The sequence below is a fragment of the Parus major genome, chromosome 5 (genome assembly GCF_001522545.3).
Source record: "Parus major isolate Abel chromosome 5, Parus_major1.1, whole genome shotgun sequence".
Lineage (NCBI taxonomy): Eukaryota > Metazoa > Chordata > Aves > Passeriformes > Paridae > Parus > Parus major.
In genome coordinates this window covers 8,274,355-8,299,410 of record NC_031774.1, presented here as the reverse complement: position 1 = coordinate 8,299,410, position 25,056 = coordinate 8,274,355, and the positions used below count along the sequence as shown (strand labels likewise).

The 25,056-nt window shown below is 42.6% G+C and overlaps 1 protein-coding gene across 1 annotated transcript in view; it reads right to left on the bottom strand.

Annotated features, from left to right (window-relative positions):
• FGF19 (fibroblast growth factor 19) overlaps positions 1-3,736 on the bottom strand; it is a 5,784-nt gene extending 2,048 nt beyond the window's left edge. The window contains exons 1-2 of the mRNA XM_015629754.3: positions 2,989-3,736; positions 2,801-2,904 (exon numbers count right to left, since the gene is read on the bottom strand). Of these exons, the coding sequence (XP_015485240.2) occupies positions 2,801-2,904; positions 2,989-3,604 (720 nt within the window). The 5' untranslated portion in view covers positions 3,605-3,736. The remainder of the gene's footprint in view (positions 1-2,800; positions 2,905-2,988) is intronic.
• Between the last annotated feature and the right edge of the window lie 21,320 nt (positions 3,737-25,056).

Sequence of the window (25,056 nt, the reverse complement as noted above, 5' to 3'; positions counted from 1 at the left end):
CTATCCTATCCTATCCTATCCTATCCTATCCTATCCTATCCTATCCTATCCTATCCTATCCTATCCTATCCTATCCTATCCTATCCTATCCTATCCCTATTCCCCCTGAAGTTCTTTCCATGTTCATCCCATTTAATAAGCTGTGAATCCTGGGAAGTGCCTCTCCATAGCCACCACACTTATCCTGTCCTGAGCACTGGGAAAAAGAGTCTCAGGTGCCAGTGCTGATTTAGATGAGCAGTCCTTAACTGCAACCATGAGTCCTAATACAAGTATAGAACTCCTGCTCTGTTAGAGATTTTCCTGGGCAAGGGCTTCAGTATGAGGTCTGTAGAAAGACAACGTGGCTAATCAGTAAAATAATGATAAAAGGTAATTTCCACCTTTTTCTGCTCAAAATTTACTGGAATTGCCAAAGACTCTTTTATGAAGTGTCATTTTCATGTTAACATGAGAACTGTTGAATGAATACCAGCACAAGTTAGGATTTTGTAGAGAAGAATGTATTTTCTTAGGTATGAATTTGTAGGATTACATTTGCAACGGCCTGTACAGATATTATATATCTGCTACATCCTAAGCTGTAAACATATATATGTGTATATATATTATATTTGTACATTAGACCCATAACAGCAGGTCTGACCTCTCCAGATCTTTACATCAGCACTGCATTTCTTACAACTCTGGTGCTATTTCAGTCTCAGCCACTGCAGGTGATTGAACCTGTGGTCAATAAAAGAGAATTGCTGATTATATCTCAGTCTGCAGAGATAGAAATGTCCTTACATGTTCTGTCTGTCTGAACAGAGAGCTTATTTAGTAATTCCAGGCCTTTCTCAGACACCCTCCTTAGTAACAGGGTGTAAAATTAAGGGCATGCATTTGGTTATCTTTTAGAAGTATGTTTTAAATTAATAAAGTAATTTTTAATAATATGTTTTCTCCAAATAAAATGGTGCAATATTTATCTTTCCACACACACATATCTCAGAAAAATATATGTATATGACTAAAAATTGGAGCTGGATTGTTAGCTGTCTTTATGAGTGCTCAGCCTCACTAAAAAGGATGATGAAATAAAAGAGCTTCTTGCTCAAGAAGTGCACTCTACAAACAACAGATATTGATTGAGTCCCTGTGTCTCAGCTATACCTTTCCCTCTTCATTTCATTGGGATGGTCTCCAGTCTGTTTTTTTAAACAAGTACCAAACAGACTTTTTAAGTATTTTCAGATTATTTTTTTTTCACAGGAGGAATCACAGTATGTCAATATATTCAGCATTTCCCCCAAACTACTGACTACAGCACACAGCACATTCAAAAACCAACGCCAGTCATCAGTTTTCCAGTGTGAAAACAGGCCATGTTGCAGGAGCACAAGTTCAGCCCCCAGACACCGTGTTTGCCCTTTTGTTCTCCAAGTCCTGAGCATGGTGCTGATAAGGTAAAGATTTACCTGCAGAGCTGCCTGGTTGGGCTGTGAGCACAGAGGTGACAGCAGGTGTCCACAACACAGAGATGGGACAGGCAGCTATGTGCTATTGTGTTTGCAGAATAAAACCCCAACCTGTATCTAATACTCTACACCAACAAATGCAGTTCCAACCGACATGTGTGCCTTCAAAATGCTGTTATAGGAAAGCCATTTTAAAATTCTGTGATTGCACAAGTTCAGCTGGTAGCTCCAATAGGAGCAGAACCCAGACTCTGGTTTGTTTTGGATATACATTAAAGAATTAAGCTAATAATTGACCTACTGTCACCCTGACCATTCATCTGTACCTGTGCATTTCATCTCAACCCCAACTGATCTGAGCCCAAAAAAGCAAGGAAATTCAGAAAGAAAGGCTTAATTCAATTTACGCATTCTTAATTCTATCCCCATTCAGAAATATCATTGTTGTTGTTATTAAACCTACTAGGAGTTTTGAGAATGGACCAAGTCCTTTCGTGAGTGAAATCAGCAGAAATTTTGCTGGAATAATCAAAAAAGGATCAAGCTGTATCTTTAATGTTGCATCATGAAAAGCCATCACTCTGTGAAACTCAGGCTTCTGTACAGACTAAATCTGAACTGCACCTGACAAATTCTAGAGTCAATAATATATTCACGTGCCTTAAAAATGAGTTTATGTCCATGACTTGTTGCTAAACCTAGTGAAAAAGCTAACCTAGTGCCATCAGTGGGGCAATTAACTCCCCATGCCCTCAGAGTCCGCAGGTGTGCAGTTACAGCAAGACAGAAGAGAGGGAGTGGAGAAGCATCCTTTCCTCCTCAAAATCCTTTTTCTGTTTGCAACTTCCTAGGAGATAGTAACCCTGTGCTCCTGGGAGTTGTTTGTCTGGCATCCAGCTGGATGCAACTCTTCTCCAAAGGAGCAGTGTCTTAATTTTTATTTTTTTTTTGTTCCAGAATACCTGACCTGAACAGTGAGAAATTATTTATATTCTACAGCAGAGCTTAATCTATTTCTGCAGCAGAATCAGTCTCCCACTGATGAGAATTTTAAATCTAAATGAAATTTTTCCCTTGGGTTATATTTTTGGTATATTTTGGCAGGGGACACGCAAAACATCATTTACTTTCTAAACTACGTTTTCCTTTCTGCCTTCTAACAATCCCAACAGCCTTTCGGGCAGTGACGGTGCCAAGAAGCGCAGGTCCTAGGGAGAACAGGCTGGGGAGGTGGGGGAAGAAGGGTGGCGGACACCTGGCAGCTTTGTTACCCCGTTATTAGAACACGCCGCTGTTCCAGAGTGCAGAATCCCCCCGGGGACAGCAGCGCGGGTGCTCACCTGTCCGTGCAGCCGCCCCGCCTCGTCCATGCACAGGTACCGGGAGCTCTGCACGCCCTTGATGGCCACGGTGCGCACGGCCACGGCGCGGATCTCCAGCAGACCTGCGGGCAGAGATAGAGGGGACAGCAGTGTCACCCCCGCGGCCCCGGCCCGTTCCCATCCCCATCCCCGCCGCCGCCACTCACTCTGCGGGCTCTGGCTGCCAGCCGCGTCCACCCGGCCGTCGGCGCCGATGCGCAGGAAGCAGCTGAAGAGCCCGTGCTTGCTGGCGGTGTAGAGGTGCCGCAGCCGGATGGGCTCTCCCCAGCCGTAGTTGAGGTGCGGGCCGGCGTCGGGCAGCGGCAGCGGCAGCGCGGAGGCGGCAGCGGCCGCCAGGCCGAGCAGCGCCAGCGCGGCGGGGCGCAGCCCCATCCCGGCTCGGCGCCTCGGGCTTGTAGCGCGGCCGCAGCCGCCCCCCGGCCTTTTATAGCTCGCTGTTATCAGCTCCATCGATCCGGCCGCATCCGATATAGAGCCCATTTCATAGCCGGATCGGTCACTCCCCCCGAAAATATTGAGCGGGTGACACCATTTCGTAGGGGACACCCTAAAGTCGCTTCCTCCGCATCGGCATCTCCGAGCTCTCTGCTCCTGCGAGGCTCCGGCCGCGGTCCCGGGGCGCTGCACGTCCCGCAGCCCCGATGTGGTGCCGGGACTGGGACCGGGGGTGGGCGTGTGTGTACCCGGCCCACCCAGCGGCAGGAGGCTGCCCTGCTCCCCGCCGCGGCTCAGCCCCTGCCTTCGCCCTTGCCCGTCCTGCATTTCATTTCCCTTTTCTGAAATCAAAGAGCCGCTGCCTAAACCTGGGCTCGCCTCTCCGGCAGGGGCCGAACGCTGGGGGAGCGGGACGGCCGCTCCCGGTTCCGGGGAAGCCGGCGGGGCACGGCCGCACGCGGTGCTGGTACAGCCCGGAACGGCCGGGTACCGGCGGCTGCGGGTGTCCCGGCGCGGCTCCGGGCTGGATCCCCGGCCGGCCATCCCCGGCCGTGGCACTAGATGGAGCCTGGCCCCTGGGATGCGGCTGCCTCGCCTCGGGGGAGCCGCTCCGGAGGGCTCTCCAGATCCTATTCGTCCCCTTACAAAGAGACTGGGGGTGAAGAAAATTTAAGCTTCAAACAGAAATTTTCTTCTGGTCTGCGCATGATTTTTTTCCACGTGGGCTCCTCCCAGGGAGCTCGCTCAACAAGTGCCCCTGGAAAAAAGAAGACACACACATTTGGGGGTTTTCTATCCTATTTGCATCTCAGAGATATTTAAAGGGATTGCTGCAGATTTTTCTGCTGCACATCCAAAGTGATCATTGAAGGAATTTTCTCAGATTTCAGAAAAGAAAACTGGTCATTTTGTAAAGAAAAAAAAAATTCTTCCCCCCACAGGACATTAAATGACAATTAAACAAGTCATAACCCCACCTCCTGACCACAGGAACACAAAGTTCTGAAACACAGAGCTTCAGTCAGCTTCCACATACTGTTTTTATATTTTGCTAGTTTGCTTTCATACTTTTGTCCCTACACTTGCATCTCCCTCCTGAAAACACTCCCACAAAAAACTTTTCTTCATGAGCAATCTTAGCTCAGTGAGGATGGACACATATACAAGGCCATACAAAAATACAGAGGCTTGTAGGATGATATCTTGTTATCATGTGCAAATTCAGGTGCATTTAACTGGAGTTAACATCGATCAGTCTGAGTTTGGATGATCAGGGTCTTCCATAACAAACTCACTGAGAGTAAGGGATTGAATCTCATCAATCATTTTAAAAGCAGCTACTGCTTTTGATTAGCTTTGGGCATTTTTTGGTGATCAGCTTGAAACACCCAGAAAATATCCTAGTTTTTCCCCTGCATGGTTGCTGAATGATAAGGATTAAGACCACTTTTCATTCAGGTGTCTCCTGCTGCATCCTCCAAATCATGTGTGGGTTTTCCTACCAATTCTGGTCTTTCTTACATCACGGAAGTTCACAATATTATAAGCCCAGTAAATAATACTAAGGCATGCGAGTCCCTAATTCTTTTTTCCCTTTGCAATGTTATTACATGGCTGCTACAAAGGCAGTTCCTGTCCTGCAGCCCTGGGCCCCACAGCAGTTGTGCATGTAACTCATCCTGGCATTCTTCAAGGTACTCAGCACCCACCACACACACAGAGGTTATGGTCTAAAATCAATCTGAAAGGCTTCTTTCACTCAATTTTTCTGTGCATCTCAGTGAATAGAAGCTATTTTATGATCACTACGTCTGCTATACTTTAGTGGGAATAATAATCATGAGCATAAATTTTATTCATCAAGAATATCAAACTTCTTTGAAGCAGTAAGGAATTGTTCATTCATCTCTGTGAGGATCAAAAATTGAGGCAGAAAGGACAAATCACTTGCACTAAATGAAACCTTCAAACCTATGAAAAAGCTAGCTATAAAGGGGAATTTCCCAACAATTGTCGCAGAGGCTTTAAAAATTATTTTCATTGTTGCTGTTGCTGATATTACATGGACTGATGTTAAAGGGTTTGTGTCTAATCAAATTTTTAAAAAATTAAGCACTTAATCAATTTTTTGGAATGGCCTCTCCTGTTAGGCAAAGGTTTCAACCTAAATAATTTGTTCAGGTACCCCTGTAGTCCCTCACAGAGGTAAGTGCCTGCAAACACTTAATTGGACTCAATAGCACCAATCCTATCACAAAACAGCTGCTGAAGTGATATGGGTTAAATATACCCTGGAAGCGTTCATTTCTTTATTGCCTCTGTAAAGAAAAAAAAAAAAAAGCCTGGATTATTAACTCAGATTCAGGGCCTTATTTTTAGCCAGAGATAAATGAGCTAATGAATGTCACTGAATTCAAAATACCAGAATTGCAACACATGATTTTAATTTCAGTTCCTGTCCGTGTCACTGAACTTTATCATTTAATGGCATCTTTTATCAAAGTTCAGTAGAAAGATACATGCCTTTGCATGTTCTTACAAATGCATTTGCAGGAAAAAAAAAAAAAAAGTTTGCAGAGCAAATGTATGGAAGGGTAAATACCACCATCACTTCCAATGCTGGACTTGCTTTCCTGCAACAAGGAAATCTGGTAGTGTTGGATTTTCTGCTTTTATGAAGATAGGAAAAACAACCAAAACCCAGGAGGAAAGTCTTATGGAAAAAAAAATACCTCCTGACCAAACAGTACACAATTGCAAAGGCATTTTCACCTGTTGCAATGAATCATTTATATAATCATTTATTTCCACTGCACTTTCCAATGTCCCAATGTAATTTCAGCAGAATGAGAAGTCCAGCTTTCAGTAACAATGAAGTTGAAGTCAATGTGTTTTGGAAGAATAAAATTAGCTATAATTAAAAATCAAACATCCAGGGATCCTGGAACACACCAAAAAGGTAACAGAGGGCCTGTGCTGTACTGGATAATAACATCATTGAAGCCAACTGAAAAGCAACTGAGGAAGGTGGCCACAAAAATGATGAGGAAATAGGGAAAGAAACCACCCATGAGTCAAAGCTGGTCATAGCAGTCTACCTTGTGGTGGAGATCAAAGGAAAAATTATACAGGTGAGTCACTCAAGACTGAGGGTCAAAATGTGATAAACTGGAGGTGTTTAGGATGAAGACACATTTTTCTCAGTTACAGAATATCTTTGGGATATCATGGCGAAAGCTTTGGTTGTACGGGTCGCTGCAGGAAGAGGGAAATGTCACAGGAACATTGAAGACTTTCTGCTTCCTTTGGGGTGTCTTTGGAAGCTCCTGCAGATTTTGTAGCTGGGATTACATGAGTGTGATCCAATATTACTTTTGTGAAGAGATTTGTCAGTCTTCCCCCCTTTTCTCTGAAGTCAGAGGTGGTAGAATTACAGAGGCTGCAAATACTCTGAGGGCAGTAAGGTTCCAGGCAGGGCTGGAGATGTCAGTGCTAATGCCTCTGGTTTCTGGTTTCTGCTGTAGTTCCTGCCAGTCATCCCAGAAGTGACAGAGAAAAGAAAATTATTTTACCCATGGCAGAGGGCCAGCAGAGCAGTGCAGCCTTTTCTCTTGCTTCTGTTGGAGAAGAATATGTCAGGAGAATGAGGGAAGGCAGAAGTGAAGACACAGGACACTGTGATACGCAGTTATTCAAGCACGAGCTTGTTCTATAAAGAGCTTTATCAGCACTGCACAAGTTAAAAAACCTGCCTAAGAAGGAGAGGTTACTCCACCATATGTCAGGGACTGCTCTGCTTCCCAGCTGCTTCTGCAATCCAAGAGGCATGGAGGTGACAATATTTCTCCCCAGGCTGTGAATGAGTGCAGAATTGAGATTCCACAGCTCCTGCTGCGCGCGCCCACTGACAGCATGTCATAGGAGGGGACAAGCAGTCACCGAGTCTCTTCCCTGATACCACAGTCCTTGGTCAATTTGTAGGATTCAAATGCATCAGAAACTTACAGATTTTCCAAACAATCCACTTCCAGAGGGGTTCTGCCTCTAAAACCACTCTGCTAAGGAAGCTCAACACACTGGGGAGATTGTTGCTACTGTAATTGGCGTGTGTTGTTGCTGGTACTTTGCAATGAGCACAGCCAGACAACCAATTTCAAATATCTCTCGCCATTCTGTTATCTAACGCTTCCTCAGCTATTGCTATCAGTCAATGCATTCCGGAGAGCAGTGGAATCAACTTGGAGCTTGCACAGTCAAATGATATATTCTGGTTAGGTCTGCTCCAAAGCTCACAATAGAGACAAGCACCTTATTTACATTAAACCAACAAAAGCTGGGTTTTTATTATGGTTTTTTTCTTATGTTTTGAGCAAACTTTCATCTTGCAACAGAAATAAATAATTGCAGGTTTCTTTATCAAGAGATTACATTTTGAATTCCAGCTTGACCTGGGGAGTAATGCCCCTGGACTTTGTTTACACAATGTGTTTGTGGAAACCATGAGAAAAGCTTTTCTAGAAGAGGGTGACTAGATCATCAGCTTCTCAGTCAAACGTGGTATCCTTGGAGCATTTACCTGCATTCTTTTCCTGCCAGTGACTAAATAATGCTGTCTTTATGATGGGTTCCAGCTTCACTGGAGATATTTTTTGTTTAATGGACAGAGAACAGTAGAAGATGATATACCAGAAATGCTTCAAACTTGCAAGAGTGCATACTTAGAGCTATGGTCCTGTACAAATACATCTGGACAGGCAGAATCAATCAGGTGGTCCTATTCAGCCTGATATAGTGACAATTTCCACAAAATCACTCCTGAAGAGCATAGTAGGAAGCCAGGATTTCCAAAGACTTCAGCAACAAGACTGATACAGACCCATTAAAACAAACCTGCCCTTGGAAAATTTTCACTGAGTGAAATCTGGGATGAACTTGTCCCACAGAAGTCTGATTTTCACTAGAGGTGCATTGTTAAGGACACTGAGCCAGGCACTCAGGTCTTGATTTTTTGAGAGTCAGAAGTAAGAAGGAGAGGTATGAAAGGGGTTTAGCTCTGCCTGACTGTTTGGTGAGACTCTGAATCCCTCCTTTCCCTCACACCACATCAGAAATGTGATTGTACATTTGCTTAAAGGCAGATGTTTTCTCAAAAATGCCTATGATAGTAATCCTGATTTGTTGTAAAATTGATACTACGAAGTCTTCTATCATGATGATGATAATAAATTATATCACTAAAGGTATTTATTATGCTAATGACCATCTAAGTGGTGTTTTAGCTAGAATCAGCTATGCTTGACTGAGAAACTGTGGAAGAGTTGTTATGGCTTATGTGATGCCAATAATCAGACCACCCTACAGGCACACTGTCCCTACACAGATTAGTTCTGGACGGCTTGGTCCTGTTAAGACTGAAGGGTGTGAAAGGTAAGAATTGTACCTGTCTGGGGAATTTCCACTTTAGATAGCTGTGGCTTTTTATTTATTTAATTTTTTATTTATTTTGGCTTCAAATACTTGACAAAGACCAGATAAAAATGAGCATGTACTGAACACATTACAGCAATTTACCATGTTGCGGAGTAAAAGAGGTAGAAAGGGAGTTAAGGAAGCCAGCTTAGACTCACGGTTTTCTTGCTGACATATATTTCATGCTACACTGCTGTTTATCCCTACTAGGAATTGCAAGGCACCAGCAGAACTGTATAAATTGTTAAGAAATGTAAATGATTATCAAATTCAGCCCACGAGTGCTTATTCATCTGCTGTCATTGCCTTTGATTATGATGATACTGCAGGAAGGACTGAAATGGTGAAGCCCATAATGGAACAGTCTGAACAGATGTAAACTGGAAAACTTAGTACAAAGTTTCCTAATCATTTAGGGCTGTTAATATTTTGCACACAGACATGTCCTCAGCTTCTGGAGAACAAAATTATTCATCTGAGTCAACAGAAGTCTAACCTTTTACTACAGCACATACTGTGGGTCTAAAACCCTGGAGAAATATCTTAATAAAAATAGAATTCTAATGAAAGTCCTCCAATGGAATTACTTCACCTGGATTTTAAAAAGTGCAATGACACCTTGCCTCCTTTCTCAGAAGACCTCCAGACTCCATCCTTAATACTGGTGACAGCCACGTAGGAAGTTTGACAATGACTTTGCTCAACAGAGAGGAAGATTATTAATAAACTGTTCTTCCTCTTGGAGGTCATGGAAAGCAATTTTAATCTGAAATGAAGCCTAAAGCATAGCCTGGGTGTAGCTGCACGATTTGCTATGAGTTGGGAAACCGAATAACTTTCTCTGATGTTCCTTATTGCAACTAGTCCATTTTGCTGCCACCAAACGTGGCTGTGGGACATTTGGAGTCAAGAATTGAGTGGCAAAGGTTACTGAAGCATCCTGCCAATGCAGCTAAAAGTGACCTTTAGCTGACAAAGCAGAAGTAACACTGGATCTTAAAGAATGGTATTCAAATAGCCAGTCCATCCAAAACATTGCATTTGGATTGATCCTAATCAGCCATAATTTCCTACTTTAATGGCCAATTAAAAGGCCATTTGAAAGTAAGAGAAGCTGAACAAATCACCATGGAAAGAGTCTGCATGGTCTTTAGAAAGTAATTCAAGTTTACTTAGGTTTTACACGTCTGACTAGTGAGGAAACGAACAAGTAATGGATGTCTTACTCCAAAAGTAATTCTGCTTCATTAAATAAGCTTGTTTCAGCAAGAGATAAAACCTGAAACACCACTGGAAAGTAAAATGAAATATCTGCATTACCACAAGGTATTTATCTACCTAAACATCACAAATATTGGAAGGAATGTAGAATTTCCCACTATTTGGCTATTGTGTGTTATGTACATTGACTTGCTATAAGAAGCAAAATTAAACTCAATAGTTTTTATGTGTATTTAAAACTGTGATTAGACATATAATGGTCAGAACAATTCTATTTTACCATTTTTAAATGCCAAATATTTTTATGTCAAAAGTGTATTCAATTTGCTTTCCTTTTTCTGGAAACAAAGTTCCTTGAACATTTCAAGCTGAAAGTGAGACCCACCCATTGTCTCTGGTTCTTTCATGTCGAGGTGTCAGGAAGATCCTTGCATGACCAGAGGCAGAGAGCCCCCAGCAGCTGAAGTGAGCAAAGCAGACAGATGTGCTGAGGATAGAAAAGTGGATTCCATGGTGCCTCTTTCACATGGATCAGTGTGTAGCTCAGACACTCTGGGTTGTGGAGCTATTAATTTGGGCACTCCTTTTGCCAAGGGGGATGTAAAGACGGTCACAAACCACACACACACATTTCCCATGACTGATTTTGAATTTAACCTGTTTCAGGACATTTCCAGAGCAAGGCAGGAATCCTTCTCTCCCTGTGTGGGGCACCGAGGTTTCAATCAATAGCAAAGGCTCCCTGAGACCTGTCTATTGCTCTTTATCAGAGGCTTCCAGCAGATAAAGCCTGTCACAAAACAGCTACTGATCGCTGCCACTGCAGCCTCACTCCAAGGAATAGCTGCTGTTGCAAGGCAGGAGATGCCCTTTTTTTCATTCCCTGGAGTAACAGGACACAGAGTGCCACCAGTGTGGTTTGCACTAAGCCAGGCAGATGTCACATCGGCTGTACAATATTGTAGAAGGAAGGAGCAAATACTAATGACATGGAGAGCAACAGAACTGTGACTGAGCCCTGCACAAACCCTTTCAATTCATGGCTTCAGTGGCAATACCAGCACCCCATTCTCAAAAGACGGTTATCCCCAAATTTATGAGTTTTTCTCACACCAACAGGCAGCAATGGCAATAATTGCCATTAAATTATAGCTGCTTTGCACAGCAAGTAGAAGATATAAACCCCATTGTTTAACCATTCAATCCTCAATCCAAATGCCTGACTTATGTTCCCTCTAGAGCTGCAATTGAAATTAATATTTGTAGTATAGTCCTGTGGAGCCTTCATGAGAATGAAGGCTTCATTTTGCCTCATATCTTTGTGGACATGAAAAAAAAAAACCCTCAATGTTTTCCCTTCCTCACATAACAAGATACACAATGAGTGGATTTTTAGCCCCCGAGGCTGCACATTTATTCCTCTGGAGAGTCTTGCTCCTGTTGCAGCTGTGGACACACACGGCTCCAGCTTTCCCAATTTCAGATCAAGGAGCTACCCAGCAAAGAGCATGGAGTTAGCAGGTCCTCAGCATTGATCTGAATGAAATTAAAGGGAGCTAAGTTCTTGGCTCCAGTTTTCTGTCACTCCATTATCATTCAACAAAAAGGACCAAAGAGAAATGAAATCAACCCATAAACTCCTGAAGCCTCAGTCTCCAGCTGTCATCAGCTTTGAGCCCCCTCCACTGATCTTATCTGCTGCAGAGTGATTGAAAGTAATTTGTTTTGGTTGAAAGTAATTTGTTTTGGAGAGTAATTAGATTATCTCTTGAGGGGCTTCCTACCTGGTGACCCAGTGTTTCTCCTTCGCTTGCTGCTCATTAACATCAATTACCATAGAGACACTCTTCAAAGGAAGGCTTGCCCAGGGTGGGGAACCTATTAAGAAATATGCTTCTCATTCCTGCTAGGAGATAATAAACCTTCTGGAGTCACACAATTATTTGTGGGTCAGACACATATGATCCCACGGGGGCTTAAACCTTCCATTTGCCACTGTGTGAAATGTTTAGCAATTAGGAAATGAGCTGGATCTCTCTATAATGGTGCATATCGAATAGAACAGGCTCAAACATCTTATCTGGGAACATTTCCTGACACTGGATAAATATACCACACTCGCAGAGGTACTGGGATAGCAAATAAAGTTCAGGTCTGTAGGGGAAATTGCAGAGTTCATACTCCGATTCTTGTCCCCAGAATCATCTTGTTTTAATTGAGACAATTTATATGGTTATGTAAATGACACAGCACTGATAAGCATCGTCATAAAACCAGGATCTATTTTTTTTGTGTGCAATAATGTGGGTGACAAATGAGTTGTTCCCTGACTGGGACATTTACTTGGTAGTGGTTACATCATTACTACTGTGCCATCCTACAGAACAACACAAAATAAAGAACCACAGTGATCCACCTTTTGGACCAGGTCTCTTTTCAGACACAGCGAATCTGAGTAATAAATGGCCCTGGTTATGCCTTCATTTACCACTATTCAGTCCAAAATTTTCTCTTGTTGCATCTGATTTCTGTGCTGCTCAGAAAGTAGAAAAACATATAGAGGGAGCAGATGTTATCTCTAAAGGTAAAGTTTGCTCATGTAGATGTTGTGTAGAGGTCCCAGAGACACTGGAAGCTCCGGGGTGGCCCTGGGCATGCAGAATGAGCTGGGATTGACCACAAGGAGGCTGGGGGAGATACGTGGTGAAAACATCCTTTTTGTGCAGCTCATGGTTACCTGGTCCATAAGGAGAGGAGTTTAAGTTGGGACAGCCTGAGTCATAATGGCAGGGAATCATTGGAGTCATCAAACCCCACCCTTTTAGATGATCCTGGTTCTCGAGGTTTTACTCCCTGCCACAAGTCCTTTAAATGGCTTTTCCGAAGAGCTGCTAAACGCTAACGTCTGAAGTAAATAACTGCGGGTTGTTATTTTGGGGTTTTTTTTTGTTTGTTTGTTTCTCATTCGTCTTTTTTGAGTAATTAGATCATTATATCTGAAAGTGATTGTTTCATGCGTGCCAAGAGCGAATAATGAAGACCTTTGATGAATCCAGCGAGCAGCATGTAAATGTGGGGAAGGAATGCAGAGGCAAAGGAATGACCTTTCTGGGACAGACTTTCTTCCCGCACCACCATTTTTATCCCCATTGAAGTCAATTAATGCATTTAGTTTTTCCTGTTGTGTGTATTCTTTAGTGCTTCCTTTTCCTAATAAAATGCACGTTGTCCAATGGGTTTGCAACATTCTTTAAATGACTCTTGCGGGCTTGTTTGTGAGCCAACCAGTGGCTGCTTGTACAGAGCTAAACATTTCCTCTTTCCACAGCTTTCAAGTGCTTAGAACTTACATATTTCATCAGATCGCATTTATGTAATGTTGATATTAATACTGAGCTATGAATGATCTGTGGCCATCTCTCCAGATCCTAACCATGGAGATGGATGGAGGTAAAAAAGTAAACAGATTTTATTACTCATTCAAGTGGCAGTTAAAAAATAAAACACAAGGACCAAACATAGAAAATAAATAACCTTTTGTTTCTCAGGACTGAGCCTCACAGGTGAGGGTGGATTGACTTATTCTGGTTAGCAGCTCATGTGAGTGACTGTGGGGTGTCACTCAACAGCCCAGTGAAGCTAGACTTGCTTCTGTGTAGCAGAAAAAATAAATGTCTGTTTTGGTATCATTTAAGCTTGTATTAAAATAAATGGTTTGAAGGAAAAGACTTCCCTCCTTGCTGAGCTTCAGTTTCCTTTTAGGAGTAAATGGCATCAGAGCATGGAGATTGAATTCTCTTTGGAATAAACCAGGCCTGGATTTGTGCTCACTGAGGTCCCCTGACATGGTGTTAGTCCCAGTGGCCACTAAGACCTGGGATCAGGTTAGACCTTATCTGAAGCAAGTCCCTTCAGCCATGTCCAGTGTGGATGCTGGGTCCTCAGCACTGAAGAAAATTATGGGATAATTCAGGATATCCACACCATCTTCTGTCTTCTTAAAAAAAATACTTTTTTTCCAGTGACATACATCAGGTGCAGTAAGTTCAAATTTAGATCCATGTTGCTCTGATTCTGAAGAGTAGGTCTAAGGAATAATGGGGGAGATTATCCCTGATTTGAGATTATTTCCTTGTGGGAAAGCTAGCAATGTAACAATGCAAAGCATGCTGTGAGGTAAAATCAAAACAAAACATGGATCAAAAGAGATGAAATCTATGGCAAAACCCCTGAATTCCCTATGGGAAAAATTACTTTTCCCAGCCAGAAAATTGAAAATTGCTCAAAGTCATTACAGGGACATGGGGCAGGTCACATACCTCAGAAATACTGTGGACAGATACCCTATTTACAGCCAGCTTACAGTTTTGAGTTACTTCTGGGACTACAGAAGAGAAAAACAGAGTTTAAAAAGTGAAGTCCTTTCTGGAACACTATACAGCAAGTAGGAGCTAATTCTGAAATCAATTTCTCAATCACAGAATCATGGGACAAGATACTTTCTCAATAGTTTTGTTAGACTTCATGTGGGTTTTGTTAAGGCTCCTGTGGGCCTTAAATCTCCTTTCTACAGAAACCTGTGTCCCTTCTTGATTCTCTGCTACTGTAGCGTAAGAAAGAAAAAGATAAAGTGACGTAGAGGCACCCATACATGTTTTTTACCCACTGAATTACTGACCATTACAAATGTAATGGCCAGACTATTTTCTGTGCACACCCTGGAGGAAATATATTGTTTGTGTGGGTGGTTGATCAGGAACCCTTTAGAAGCACAGCACAGAGCCTTTTTTAAATGTGCAGGTTACTCATCCAAATCAGAAATGCCAGGGTATGAGTTAGAGATCCACTTGTCCAGAAGGGAATATCATGTATGTGCACATCCTAAATAAAGAAATATCAGCAGTTTTTCTCTTTGAGACAGGTACCAGTCACAGACATAGGTTCATATTAGAAAGTCTCCATTGGCTACTGTTTGAACAAGCAATCACATGTTAATTAATTGGTCAAAGTAATCAGATCTCTGTGGGTAATTTACTAAATCCCATTTGTTGCTGTCATGGCACATTCAACCACCCTGAGCTAAGAGCTGACTTCTTAAACTCCAGAAAACAACATATTTAAATTACAAAATGCCAAACGCAGTTGCAAGAGGTTTGTCAGCTCATGCTTTCCCTTATCCTGAGATTTCAGCACTGACCTTCTTCCAAACTTTCCAGTTCATGACCACAGCTTTTCCCCATCATAGCTTGTGATGGCTTTCCTGGCCCTGCCTTTTCCCTCTTGATGCTACAGAATAACCTGGGTGAATTCCCCACTGGAAGAGCAGGGCTGTGAGGGATCCTGGCAGAGGAAAATAAAATGCCAGCACCTTTATTTGTCTGACATGAAGGTCCTGAACAATCTGGTTCATTAAAGGGATGCTACAAGACGGTGATTACAGGGAAAGTTCAGCTGGTTTCCCTTTGAAATACAAAAGGGTGGTGCTCAGGTAATGGATGTGAACATCAGTGCTTTTGATGTCTGCAGGCTTTGCACCTGCAGATCTGGAAGCCTGGATGCTTTGCTACATCCAGGCCTCGACGTGCTGCCTCCCAGCTGGCTCTACAAAAGGCCAGCAGGATGCACATCACTCACAAAGGCCACTCTCCTTCCTCAGTTTGCCTCAAATTGTACGTTGTTACCTTGCTTTGGTGATGGTTTCATTCATTTTCTCTTTACTCACCTTCAAAGAATAAGCAGTCTGGCCCCACAGATTTTGCTGTTGCTGTAGGGATAGCTGGGACCAGGGTCCAGCATTTGTTCTTGGAAGTTCTTTCCAGCCCCACTGAGGAGCACAGGCTGTGGTGACAAGTGCCCCCAGCACACCATGAAATAACTGAGGGTATCCTGAAAATCAAAGGAGATGTGCTGGGATTGGTTTGGACACAAATGTTACTAATTTCAGTCTCTCTACCCTGGTGTTTAATTACCTTATACTTCTAGATTCAACTTCAGCGTATAGAAAGAGTGACAAAACATCATTATCATTCAAAAACCATGTTATAGACACTCTTCGTGTCACAGCTAAAAGCAAAATGCATGTTCTCACCCAGAAGTGGGAATGACCATCACTGCATCTTGAAATACTTGGGGAAAAAAATGCCACTGCATTTGAGACACTGCTTGATTTAGAGAGCTGGCCACCTCTTCCCTGGTAAATGTTGTGTTGGTCGTGCTGCCTGGTGCTAGGCCCATGCCCCAAGAGGTTTGAGGCTTTAAGATTGCTGTGTTAAATATTAGAGCTTACTACACAGGACATCATTTTCCCAATTCACAGTTTTCCTGCTTTCCAATTGGGTTTCATGTTGAACCATTTGATTTAGGGATTGGTTAAACACAGAACCTTGGCGTTCAACATACTTCAGATATTTTGCTATAACTGGAGGAGTGTGTCTGGGGAGACTTGAAAGGACCCGAGTTTGGCTGGAATGAGTTACATTGAAAATTAGTTTAGTGCAGGATCCTTTCAATTTGGTTGTAGTTTGCTACAGATAATTACAGAACAAGACAAAAAGAACATAAGAGTCATTCTTTAACCTTGGGCAACATTTGTTAGAGGGACTTTTTGAAGCAAAGGTTACAATATTCATTTTTTTCCATTAGGGTTTTAATCAAGGTATCCAGTGCTGATTATTTACTGATTTATATTTTTTTAAATAGCCTTCCATTGACCCCTTTTGAAAACAGGCATCACATTTGCTCTCTTTCCTCTGATACTAAGGCTGGTCAAGTAGTAAGTGTCATATCCCAGTCATCAGTTCAGTGAGTCCATATTTGAGCTCATCTCAATTCTGATACCTTTTGGTCAGAAGCATTGTGGTTAGCTACCACATTGGATTTTCCCCAGGATAGAAAGAAAATACAATGGATGGATGCATGGACAATTAAAACATTATTTATATGGCAAAACACATAACAGCACTTCAGCAGCTCATCTCTCCATGGTACTCAGGGTGGTCTCAAATCACCATCTAAATAAGACTTTTAATATCTTTTTTTGTTTTACATTGCTTACCTGTGGATGCTAAATGCAAAAAGAAGGGAACAGAGCCTGTGTGAAACTAAGTCACAGGCTTCTCCTTCTGGCCTGAGAAAGCATGAGAAAGAATCCAAACAGTCCTTGGTAAAGGACAGCCATCTTTGCAGGAGGTGTTCTGGAAAAAGGAGTGATGTTACACTTAACCAATGATGGTAGATGTGTTGCTTTAATGACCAATGAGAATTTTACCTCTCAGATATTCTCGAACATGTCTATAAAAGAAGATCAAGAATAATAAACTTTGCTCTCCTGTTCAACACACAAGAGAGTCTGTGTTGTTTTCTTGCCGTTCACAATAGAGCGACACTCACCCATTGTAACATTTTATTTTTTTTTAATAAACACATAAATTAAAGAATCTCACATTTTATCTTCTAAATTTTGAAACATAAAGAACAGGACAGTGCCATATGTTTAGGCAGGTTTTCAAACTGCTGGTTCCCATTGCAGGGTGCCCGTCCTCCCTCCCCCTTCTCCTTCCAAGGAACACATTCCTGCAGGACCTCATCTGAAGTGGCTTTGTTGTTTTCGGTGTGCCCTGCCAGCTCGCAGCCCATGCCATGACACAGCATTCCTCCAGCTTTGTTTGGGCGGTGCCACTCGGAGCTGACATTTAGCAGTGGCATTAATGCCTCCCCAGACAAGGGGCCTTGTTGAGTACAGCCAGCTGAGGCTGCAAGTTTGGAGCAAGGACGTGAGTGGGGAGTGGAGCCATGACTCCCAAAAGGAGCTCCCCCCTCCCTTGGGGGTGTAGGGCTTGTTTTGCCATTTTGTCTGAAATGGGTGTAATCCCAGCAGGATGAACAGAGGAACACCCATGGGATGGGGCACACATGATGGATGTAATTCCTTTCCAACATCTGATTTAGGGCTTGACTTCAGTGAAGGCAGTAGAAGGATCCCTACTCACTCCAGTAAACCTGAATCAGGGCTGCAAGATAAAGTATTCTGCAATTTACGAAGCATAAAAGCATGAGTATGTTTGGTTATTAATCAGTGCTGACACATCTTTGAATTAGCAGCAAATGCTCTTTTAAAGCCATCACAGGAAAAAAATTTCACAACAAACCATCCTCTCTGCCAAAGGAGGCAGCTTTTGCTAATAGAGGCTTGTTGGTGTTAGCTGCAAAGGAGAACTAAATAGTAAATGTTTGCTTTCTACTTAGCGAATGTCTGTCATAGCCCTGCTAAGTAGCCAGAAACAAATTATGTGTGAAACTCAGCATCCCTCTCCTTCTTTCTCTCCTGTGATTGATATTTGCTTATGCAGCCCAAGTCCTTAATTTAATTAACAGGAATATGCTTATTTTACAAATTATAACCTTGTAATCTCCTTAGCAGAAAAAAAAGGAGTGTTTTTTTACCACCAACTATTCTTTGTGGCACATCATCTTATTACCAACAAAAACTTGTTGTGGCCTTAAAAAAAACCCCTATATTAGACTTTCTTATAATTTCCACTAATTTCCAAGTGGAATTTTTTACATAAATTTTATGGGAAAGACACAAAAATCTCCTGAGGCTGTGTCGCTAAACAGACTTCTAAAATAGTTCAATTTTTAAGTGCTTGTGTCAAATATAAAATGAATTAGCACTATATATATATATATATATGTGTGTGTGTGTGTCTGTGTGTCTGTGTGTATGTATGTATGTATATAATATATATTACATATATAAACATATTATATATATATATGTATATATGTATATATGTATATATCTGTCAAATATAAAATTAATTAACACTAAGAGAAATCCTGAGTGTATTTGACACAATTTTGAAAAACATAGTGAACTGTAAACTTCAGTGAAATTTCTTGGATGCCCATGACAGGTAAAAAAGGAATTGGTGTTGATAGGTATTTTTAAGTGGGTGTATGCATATTTATGTCTACAGACACATTCACAGAGATGTGGCTGTTGTATTTTGGTGACCCTGTATAAAGAACCTATGCTGGATCTTCCTTTAAACATAAATTTATGGTTGCCAGTTCATTCACTCTTCCCTTTTATCAAGGAATATGTCTTGCAGTGCACTCCCACCACCAGCACAAAGGAATATTTTTATTGATTGTCACATGCAAAGGTAATTCTGTTAACACAGCAGCCTGTGCAGTGAGTGCCCTACTGTCCCTGGCAAACCTGTAAAGGGAGTAGGGCTCTGCACAATCAAGGGGACAGAGCATTTGGTGCTCCTATGAATAGAACCAGAACAAATTGGCAATGCAGATGCATGTTTGCTTCTGTATTTTTCTAATTAACTTCTGGAGAGTGCAAACAATGAATAAATGCAAATTTGTACTGCGTCATCTTCCAGAAATCTAATGGAAAGAAACCTCAGATTTATGTCACAAGGAGATGGGAATGTGGTAATTTTCAATCTGACACCCACACAAACACCCACAGCTTTTTATTAAATGTATGTCTGGTCCTTATTTCTGCATTTGCTCACCTTTCTGTAAGACTCAGAAGTTGATTACAGCAGAATGATTCCACGACTATTAAACTCTAATTCAGTGCAGGCCATCCAGTGGCTGCACTCACAGCCTTATTTATTTTCTGTCACCATTAAGCAGAAGAGCATAACTTATTTAAAAACTGAGGTTTAAACCAATAATTTAATAAACTAATAATGCTTCCAAGCAGATGCCTTCCCTCATTATTTGAGGTCACTACTTCCTTCTCACCTGATTTGCAAGCACAGAATGCCAGGAGTTCCTTTTTGCACCAGATCTACCTGAACAAGTATTCGGTGATTTTTCAGCCTTTATTTGCAAAGTGCTTAAAATATATTTTTCCTGTTGTTCATTTTGCTGCACACCTGTGACTAAGAGTAAGCTGAGGCTTACAGGGTCCTGATTAAATCCTAATGATATGTGATAATTATTTTATTAGAGTCACCCAGGTTGCATAGGAGGACTTTGTTTAGAAGTGTGGCAATTACAGTCTTATTTCTAATGTGAACACAAATTGCCATTGTGGTATTTATTTGATAATAAAAAGTGTGAAAGCCCAAGACTGAAATTAAATGTCTGAATTCGTAATCTCAGGGAATATTTTGGTATACTTTCATCACATTAACCTTCATGTTTGTATTTACTCCTTTAATCCATATTTTGGACTAAGATATATTCCAAAATCATTACATTTACCGAATAAGCTCTAGTCTAGTACATCCTGAGGAATAATTACATGAGAGCATCTTATTCCATGAAGTCACATTCTTTGCTATTTACTAACCATTAATCCAAAACATCAACTCCATTAATAATTTGCCAGTGATATTTTATGGCTACCATACCCATTATATAATTTAAGTTGTGTATGTCTGTTTATATGTACATTTAAATGAACAAAATAAATAACAAGGATTAGTTTAAAACAAATCATTGCCTTGGATGTGACTTGTATTTCTAAAGATTTGCAGAAGATGCTAAATTTCTGACCAAGGTCAAAGACTTTCAGTTTAGCTTACTCTGTAATTTCTCAGATTTCCATTTATAGATCTGATTTCAGCAGCAATCAGATTCTTTCCAACACAATCACTATCAATCCCTATTGAACACGAAGCCACGTGAGATGGCCATCTATATAGATATCTTTCTGATGAAAACACACTTTTGCTGTGATTATTCCATCAGGGCATGCCTTCTCTGCAGGCATGATGAGACTATCACAGCTATATTTATAACTTACATAGCTCTATAAACACTGAAGTGCTTTTCCTTGACCACCCTAAGCATGCTGAAGAACCCTGTGCTGGAATGCCCATGTTGTGATTGCTAAAACAGATACAGCCCAGTGAATCACATCTGATAACTTATCAGGGAGAATGAACAACCTGTTTTTTATGCTTTTCTGGCTAGTAAGCAGACACTTGGTGTTCTAATTCTCCTTCCATCAGGGTTGTGCCAGGTACACCTTGCTCTTCAGAGGGGTATGTTGAACTCCTCACAGGCTGAGCTTGGCCATGGCTGGCTGAAAATTTTCTTGGTCACCTCTGCAGCCCTGAGATGCTGGGAGAGAAAACTGCAGAGGACTGAGGGAAAGGAGATACAAGGGTAAAAATGAAATATGGACAAGTCAGAAGCTCTGTGCTAAACTGAAAAGGAGAACTTGCAGCAGAAGATGAAAACTAAGGGCAGATACAGACACTGACCAGAGCAGAAACAAAGAGTTTTAAACTAAAACGGTAGATTCAGACTAAATATGAGGAGCAACTTCTTTAAAATGAAGGTGGTGAAACACTGGCTCAGGTTGCCCAGAGGCTGTAGATGCCCCATTCCTGGGAACTCTCAAGGTCAGGTTTGACAGGACCTTGAGGAACACGATCTTGTTGAAGATGTCACTGCTCATTAGACTGGATGACCTCTAAAGTTTCCTTCCAACCCAAACCATTCCACGATTCTGTGATTCTGTGAAAATAAACCCATCCTGACAACAGCATAGCAGGCAGTCCATGCATATTAACATCTGCAGGAACAAATCTGAGTCACAGGGTTGGATGCAGGTACAAATTGCTCCCATGTTGGCAGAGTTTGCATCACTGCTCTTCTGACCCTGCCTGGCGGGCAGGCAGGTCCAGGCCAAATCTTGGGTAAAGCTTAAGTGTCTTTGTCCTGGAGTGTTTTTGGCCTTATCATGGTGCATAAGGTCTCCAGAATAAAATCTACACAAACGAGTTCAAGGTGTAGAAAAAATGGCCGAGAAATGGAAGGCAATCAGAGAGAACACGGCTGAAAAACATCAGGAAAGGTGGTAGAAAATCAAAAGAGGAGTATGTAAATGTGTCAAAACAGGAGGTGGAAGAAGGAAGGGTGTTGGCTTGGATGGGGGATGTTTGTGGGCTTAATGTGAGGAGGAAGCCAGGCACAAGCAGGGCTTCTGCGGAAAAGCCGTGCCAGTCACCCTGCCCTGGCAGAGGAAGGTCAAAACCAAGGCGAAAAGCAAGCTAATCTTGCCCAGGGGCTGTGGAAAAGCTGTAATAAATTGCAGCTAAAGTTCTGGCTGTTGGCAGGTCATTCCTGCCCAGGTTCCTGGAGAAAGCACTGTGGGAGACCCAGGGTCATCGCACGGGAGTAACCCGTAGGTTACTGCAGCACCTGTGCCCGGGGAGATCAGCCCTTATCTCAGAGCTCACCGGAGGAAAGGCACCGACAGAAAGACACTCTGGCTCCAGAGTGAGAGCACACAGGGGAGATAGAGACCTAATTGCCCGGGTTAATGTGTAACTCCCCGTGTCTGAGCTGCTGCTCACAGCGGTGTCCAGGGTGCCTCGGAGCGGGATTCAGGATGAAAGGCAAGAGCTGAGGAGCTGCTACATGCCCATTCCCAGAAAGGAGAAAGGTTTGGAGCACAGTGGTCTCCCTCCCTCCAGGAGGAAGAGGAGAGGAGTGTCCAGGCCTGGCAGAGCAGGGGTACTCTTGGTGGAGGAGCTGAGTCTTTTCCAGCTGCTGGGGCTGCCCCGCCATGGAGCCAGGAGGGACTTGAGATGGGAAAGGGGCATTACTGTTTAGTTTTTAGGGTTTTAGTGCTGATACTGGGCATGGGGAGACCCGGGAGCAGCCTTGGCTTGCTGAAGAAGGAGCCCTTAGAAGGGCATCCATTCCACTGTGCTGCTCTGCCACAAGCCAGCCTGGGACCATCCTCACCTTGGACAGGGATCAGAGCAGAGATCCAGTTACTATCTGGCCAAGAGAAAAAGTTTATAGAAGGTTTGCCCACCAAAAGCTCCAAAATGCTCTGTATGGGTGAGCCCTCAAGCTTGCCAAGCAGCCATCAGTCAGAGGTACATGGCTGGACATTCCTTCTAATCTTCTTTAACCACAGGGCTGGGGTCCCTCCCATCTCGAAAGGATGCTTGTCCCACAGGTGCTACTTCTCATTCCCTTCTTCTCACAGGCACCCTTCCCCTCGTTCACTAGCTGTGTTGGCCCCAGCCAGCACTACAAACACCTTTCTTGAAGGCACTGGCAGCAAACAGATGTGGCTGCAGAGATAATGAAAAAGTAAATGTAAATAGTAGCTCCCCAGAAACCACCGAGTTTTACCAAGTGGCTTTGACACTTGCCAAATACCTTTAAGCTGATAAAGATCTGATTTGTACTTCAGAGGTAACCTGATTAGCAACCAATTTAAGTCTGGAATATGGTAATTGGTACAAACATCACTAAATCACTTTCTTTAACCTACATGGAGCAGTGTGAATGAACGATAGTGAAGGTCAACACGGCCTGGGGAGTCATAGAGGATAGGTACTCCTGTACCTACCCACAATAAAATAGTATGATTAGTAATAAAATGCAATTGTATGTACACACAGAATGACACTAGAAGTTACCTGAGGTCAATCCAGCACTCAGAATTTTAGAAAAACTCAATTAATCCTGCTTTGAAACTAAAATCTGATCATGCACCAGCTTTTTTTTGTCAGGAGTCCTGCCTCTTTCAGTGCCCAGTATGGAGGCCATTCAATAAATCAGCTCCCATTCCTCCTTTTGTTTTGTTCAGCCTCAAGTTGACTGACCTCATGGTCTTGCAAACCCAGAAACTTCATGTCTCACATATTTTGATTTATTAATGAACATATTTTGAAGACTGTTTCTGTCAGGTTGTAAGCAATGAGCTAAAAGCACAGAGATATTAGTGTCAAAAAGTTGAATTAATGTAAATTGCCCAGGTTCAAACCTTCCTGGAATGATGTTTTGTAGTGTTTGTGCTTATCAGCCATTTATACCCACCACACAGCTGCACCTGAGTTAAGTTTTGGGTGCTCACCATCTTTGTCATACTTCATGGAGTCTGGTTGGGCATTCAGGAAGGAAGGGCTGGACCTTGCTGAAGAGAAGGCTGCTGGGAGACCTTAGAGCTCCTTCCAGTACCTAAAGGGGCTCTGGGAGAGATGGAGAGGCATGTTGGCCAAGGGTACAAGGTGATAGGACAAGGGGGAGTGGCTTTAAATGGAAAGAGGGCAGGGTGAGATGGGATATTGGGAAGAAATTCTTCACTGTCAGGGCAGTGAGGCCCAGGCACAGGTTGCCCAGAGAAGCTGTGGCTGTCCCATCCCTGGAAGTGTCTAAGGCCAGGTTGGATGGATCTTGGAGCAGTGTGGGATAGTGGAAGGTGTCCCTGCCCATAAGAGGGTGCTGGACTGGATGGTGTTTAGGAGCACAGAATCATGGAATGCTTTGGGTTGGAAGGGACCTTAAAGCCCGTCTCATTCCACCCCCTGCCATGGGCAAGGACACCTTCCACTATCCCAGGTTGCTCCAAGCCCCATTCAACCTGGCCTTGGAACTTATGATGAAAATTATGATGTAAACAAGCAACATTGTTTTGCATTAGTAATTGTTTGCCTAAAGTGACTGGCTGTAGACACTTCTTGGACGATATTTTTAAGTAATAAAATTTTTAAACCAAACTGTTCAGGCAAATATTTATTGTCTGAAGTCTGTAAGTCATGACTTGTATGCAGGGAACAGAAACTGTGCTGTGTCCCTCTTTCACATGTACTTCCTGATAGCAGCTTGGCATTATGATTTTGCACCGTGCCATCCAATTTTAGATTATTTAGCAGAAGGAGAACTGGGGTGGTTTTGTTTTGGTGGGGTTGATTTGGGGTTTTTTTAGGTTCACATTGGCTTTTCCACATTAAAAATCTATTTTCTGTTCTTGGCAAGCAACAGTACTTTGTGTCATATAAAGGGAGCTGCAGCATTTCAGGGAATTCCTTTTAACTTTCTCAATGCTGTGCTGGCTAATCACTATCAAAAGCTTCCTCGGCCCTCAGCAGAGTGCCTTTAATTGGCCACTTGCATGGTCAGTTCACAGGCTGCAGTGGAAACCAAGTGGTAAAGTGTGAACAACCAACTCTGGCACCATAAACTCTGTGAGGGCTCTGAAAATCCTGTGGCTATTTATATACAAGGCAGTGTTTTGTCATGCTGATTTTTATTAGCGCAGATCAGATACAGACAACTTGGGAGATGTCACGGGTGAGTCACAAAAT